Raw genomic sequence first — 5,835 nt, 5'->3', positions numbered from 1 at the left:
TTCATATTAATGTAGTAGTGTACTTTTTTTTTTAAATATAAATAATTTAATAGAAGAATGTTTAATTTTGTATAAATATAATTTTGTATTTTTATAATATAAAGATATAAAATATAGTTTTATATTGTAAAAAATGTTTTAAATATAAAAATAAATATTTCGTTTTTATAATAGATAGGTAGTTTTAAAATAAAAGACATAATGCAAAAAAATTATATATTTTAGAATGAATTATTAATTAATTAATTTATATATATTTTTTTGAATTAATTATAAATTCTTCAAAAAAAAACAAAAAACAATAACAACAAACAAACACAGAAGTGTAACCATCTGATGGATGAAATTAGGTCCTGCCCTATTTTCTGCCGACTGTTCAGTTTCACTGTAAAGTCACATTACAGAAGTTGCGAATACCATAATAACTTAAAGGGATAGTTCACCCAAATAGTTCACCCAAAAGCATCCATGATGTAGGTGACTTTGTTTCTTCAGTAGGACACAAACGAAGATTTTTAACTCAAACCGTTACAGTCTGTCAGTCTTATAATGGAAGTGAATGGGCTCCACGGCTTTGAGAGTCAAAAAACATACACAAACACAACCAAATTAAACCCTGCGGCTCGTGATGATACATTGATGTGTAAAGACACGAAACGATCGGTCTGTGCAAGAAACTGAACAGTATTTGTATTGTTTTTTACCTCTAGAAACAGTCACTAATGAGGCATCTACTTATATATATCTATGTCTACTATGCCAGAGCACGTACACACGTCACGCGCTGGATGTTGTGAACGCACTCGTAAGCAGATAAACATAAAATTTTCATTTTTGGGTGAACTATCCCTTTAATTTTCAACATTGATTAAGGAGTTAATGAATTGATATTTGTTTCAGCTGGTGGAAAGGCCAGAGTTCGCTGATATGATCAGAGAGGATGCTGGGAATGTGGCCGCCAGGCAGGAAACTGATTCCATCCCTCTGGTAGACGAGATCCGTTTCCACATCGCCAGTAACGTTCAGACGTACAGCGCCATCGAGGAGGCCAACCAGAAACTCAGCGCCCTGGAGCTCCTGCTGGCCAGCATCGGGCTGGAGTGCTGAGAAACACAACTAACATGAGGTCTGGAGAGAGCACGGCGCTGGCGGATCGATCAAATGCTACCAAATGCTTTACATGCACAGATAATCCAAAGTAGCAAACTAGCACCACATTAGCAGTAACAAACTAATATGGTCGAATCTAACCAAAAACATGCATATATGGAGTCGGTGTGCGTCATCTTACAGAGGCCTGTTATGATGCAGTGAAGCTTCCTGTCTTCAGTTGTTTTTTTATGAACAAAAAGAGAGACGAAAGCTTGACATTTTGAAATTTCACCGGTCGTGAGCTTTGTATATCAGAACAAGTTCTTCGTGATATTTGGACATACGCTGTTCATTCTTCCACATGCGTCATGACAGATGTAGCAGAATATTTAACAAGCTTTATAGGAAACTTTAAGTTATGAGTCAAAACAATGCTGTTACATCACCGAATATGATTTGAGCCAATGATTAATCTAGGATGAGGCCATTCTTTAAGGAAAGAATTATTTATTGACATGCATTTGAGAAAAGGAGTGCACTGAAAAATAATCTTTTTTGAGATTTTTGGTGTTCATGATAGGACTGACAATTCTAAAAATCCTCCAAGAATGAATTATGATAGGATTTCACTTGCGTTCTCTCTGGTGTTTGTGTGAGAGTTTGCCATTTGTTTAAGCAAATAGATAATTATTTATGCCTCGAAATGTGTTCACTTACATCTTCCAGCACTGATAGAGAAGTTTTCCAGCTTTGCATCCACAGACTTCAGGTAATATGCATGCAATATTTGCATAGAATTACTCAAATGAATGAATGAAGTACTTAATATTTCTCCACCTAAACATGTTTTTCTGCATTGCTTTGATTTTGTTTCCTAGCCTTTTATTGTATTTTATGCTGGTCTTAAAGCATATGCTGTGCTCAGCAGCACTTGGTGAGTTTGTGTATGTTTGTTTCTGGAGAACATCCCACATGCGTTGGCATCGCAGTTTCCTTTCATATGATTTATTGTGGGATGCTCTGAATGAATGGGATGTACATAAGTGAGCAAAAATAAATATTATTTAATGTACATATTACTTGTGGGTCTGTTTGATTTACCTTTGGAGAAGTCTGAGAAGAGAACTCTGGGGGGGGGGGAAAAGTCCATTCTGCATTTTTAAATGTAATACAAATGTCTGTTATAATTAAAATAGTCTGAGTATATTAGTAGGTTTTTTTTTTTTTGCTTTAATAACAGCAACACTCAAGCCAAATTTGCTTATTACAAATTGTTTTGTCAATGAAAAGTAATTTTTATAAATAAATATGTATTTTATTTAAAGGGGTCATAGGATGCCCATTTTCCACAAGTTGATATGATTCTTTAGGGTCTTAATGAAAAGTCTGTAACATAGTTTGGTTAAAATTTCTCAATGGTAGTGTAAAAAACACTGTTTTTACCCTGTCAAAAACAGCTCTTTTCAGAACACGCAGTTTTGTAGCATTTTCCTTGCATCTGAGATCGGCTCGATTTGAGAAAGGGGTAAAGATTTGAGCAGATTAAAAAAAAAACACTGGGTGGATTTTTATCATTATAGGGTGGTTGTGTACACTGCCAACACACACTTCAGTTCAAACAACTTGTAAAAGTGCATGTAGCATTATATGACCCCTTTAATACATATTTATTATTACAAATGTTATTATCAGTATATTTTGAGTAAAAATAGCACATTAGTATGTCATTTCTTTTTACAAATGTATTATTACAAATTGTGAGCATATTTGAACTGAAAAGTTTAAAATATTTTGTTTAAAAATTACAATTCAGAATACATCAATGTTTTTTACGTCAACACTCAAGCCAAATTTATAACATTTAATATTTATTATTACAAATGTTATCAGTATATTTTGAGTGAAAAGTTAAAAATATAGCGTTCAAAACAAAATATTTCATTGTATGTTAGTATTTTTTCTTGTGCTTTAATGACAGCAACACAAACATTGGTTTACAAAATTGATCAAGAATTTCCCTTTAATTTAATACAGAATTATTATTACAAATGTTACTATCAATATATTTTGAGAAAATTTGAAAATATAGCATAAAAACATAATATTCAGAGTATACTAGTATGTTTTTTTATTTTGCTTTAATGACATCAACACAACCAAATTTGTTTACATACATTTTTATTAATACAAATCTTATTATCAGTATATTTTGAGTAAAGAGTAATATAAGTTAAAAAAGCATACATTTCACAGTATATTAGGTATTTTGCTTTAATGACATCAACACAACCAAATTTGTTTACATACATTTTTATTAATACAAATCTTATCAGTAAATTTTGAGGAAAGAGTAATATAAGTTAAAAAAGCATACATTTCACAGTATATTCGTTTTTTTTTTCTTCCTTTTATTCTTTAATGACAACAATTAAGCCCAATTTGTTTACATTTTGACCTAGAAGTAATTTTTTAATTTGATACAAATGTATTATTATAAACTGTACTGTCAGCATATTGAGTAAAAAGTAGATTTAAAAAAAAATCCAAGTATGTTAATATGTGTTTTTCTTGACAGCAACACTCAGAAAAATTAAATTTCAAAAATAACATTTCGAAATAGAAATGGTGACATTTCTGTATTCCCAAATTTAAATTAAGAGCCCAAATGTTCAGTGTGGTCCCAGAGGTTTTGATCTCTCAGTATTTATGAGAGATTTATGAGCTGCTTTAATAATGTAGTCCTGCAGGAGGCGCTGTGTATTGAGCACAACGCAAACTTCACAACGGCACTGAAGGACAAAGCTTCATAGGATTACTTGGATCTTATCCATATTTATCGCCTTTTCGTCACACATCTATGTTATACTGTAAAGCGTCATATCAGCTGTAAATGTTTCATAACTGGACGTCCCAAAAGTTTGCTCATATCAGTAATTGCGTGTGGCAGGATTTCCATTGTTTTTACATGATTTTGTGGCGTTTAAAACTTATTGTCAGAAATGTGGAGCATGAGTAGCGATTTCCTCCTAAAATGTCTGAGCGAACGAACACAGAAATGTCTTAAATGAGCAAATACAGTATGTCCCTCCCCGGTTCTAATAGCTTCTAAACCTCTGAAAACTCATTTAAAATACTCGTTTGCTGGAGTTTCGTAACTTGTCAAAGCTTCAGTCTGGGTTTTTATGTTTCTCCAGGCAACAGGAAGCAGAATTACCATGACAACCGACTCAAGTGAGGGATGAAGGCCTGTCAGAGCAGCATCGCGTTTCTCTGACATCTTTCCCGAGAGCCGTGTGTGTTTGTGATCCCTGAGTCACGCCGTGAATCCCTAATAACCTGACAGCGCTGGATCTTTACCGTGAAGAGACTCACTGGTGATCAAACTACAGGCCAGATCTGCTGATGTCTTCTCACATCAAACCTCCAAAAGCACATTTATTTGATTAAGACGAGGTAATATGTGCTATTACTCACAATTCATCAGATGCTGAATACTTTTATAAGTACTGCTGAAGATCATTACACTGTCTATAAATGAATTTTGGGGTTGGCTATATGTAAACAAAAACAATTAAGTCTGGTTTGGAATAATTAGGATTTATAATGTCTTTGAATGAAGTCTCTTATGCTCACCAAGGCTGCATTTATTTGATCAAAATAGAATATTATTAAAATCTAAAATAAGCAGTATATTATAATGATTTCTGAAGGATCATGTGACACTGAAGACTGGCATGATGATGCTGAAAATGATATCCTATATAGATTTTACATTAAAAAAAAACATGTACAAAAACTAACACTGAAATAAAATGAATAAAAACGATATAATCACTGAAAAAAAATCACTAAAACCTTAAAATGAAAAATAAAGTCATTATATATTATGTTTACATATATTATAAATACATTTATATAATATACATTTATATAATTATAATATTATTAGAAAATATTTAACATTTAAATTCATTATTTTATATAACAATAATATTTAATTTTATATTCATATATAATTATAAGAATATAAAAATTAAATACACACATTTATTTATTTATTTAAGTTTCAAATATTCTTGGGGGTCATTAGAGATTCATATAAGTGGGGTCAGAGAATTTAGTAGTTTATTTAACCCTGCTAAAGTATGTATGTGTTCTTTACGCAGAATTACAATTGTAGCAATATTTTCTGCCAAAATGAAAGGAGAATGGCAGGCCGAAGTCTAGGCAAATATCCTTAACGCTTAAATACTAATCAAATGTTAAACAAATATATCCAAAATGTCACATGTATGTCCTCCTGCAGCTTCCAGAAGTACTGAGTGTCCTTGAGTAGAAAACTGAGAATCCAAAGCATATTTCTGAATATAGGCTGAAGTACCCCTGCATCAAAACTAAACCAGACAACCTTTTGAATCCGTTCCCATATCATATTATGTATATTAAGTCATTTAATAATAAAAAGGAATAGACCAAAGTAGCATATGTAGACACACATTTACATATTTGGGCTTTAATGCCTTTAAAAGAAACTGAAGAAAGCTTGATATTAACTCGGACTACTTATTTTAATCTGCTAATTTTCTGTTTTATAGGTTTAATCACACATTCTTTCCAAGCAGCCGCCGGAGTTCATGAACCCCATGAATGTATTTCCTGCTGCGATCAAAGCATTGTTGGGAGGTTAAAGTGTCGTAGTTCTCCTGCATTGTTCTAACGGTTTAACTCAAGCGCAGCATGTGT

The 5,835-nt window shown here is 32.3% G+C and overlaps 1 protein-coding gene across 1 annotated transcript in view; it reads left to right on the top strand.

The window, feature by feature from the left end:
- The window catches only part of LOC107751593 (ankyrin repeat and BTB/POZ domain-containing protein 1-like), a 10,610-nt gene extending 8,454 nt beyond the window's left edge, over window positions 1-2,156 (top strand). Inside the window, exon 11 of the mRNA XM_016567339.1 lies at window positions 901-2,156. Coding sequence (XP_016422825.1) covers window positions 901-1,107 — 207 coding nt within the window. The 3' untranslated portion in view covers window positions 1,108-2,156. The remainder of the gene's footprint in view (window positions 1-900) is intronic.
- The last annotated feature ends 3,679 nt before the right edge of the window (window positions 2,157-5,835 follow it).

The sequence above is a fragment of the Sinocyclocheilus rhinocerous genome, unplaced genomic scaffold (genome assembly GCF_001515625.1).
Source record: "Sinocyclocheilus rhinocerous isolate Xijiao unplaced genomic scaffold, SAMN03320098_v1.1 scaffold3854, whole genome shotgun sequence".
Lineage (NCBI taxonomy): Eukaryota > Metazoa > Chordata > Actinopteri > Cypriniformes > Cyprinidae > Sinocyclocheilus > Sinocyclocheilus rhinocerous.
The sequence above is the reverse complement of the archived record's forward strand: the minus strand, read 5'-3'. Positions and strand labels throughout refer to the sequence as shown.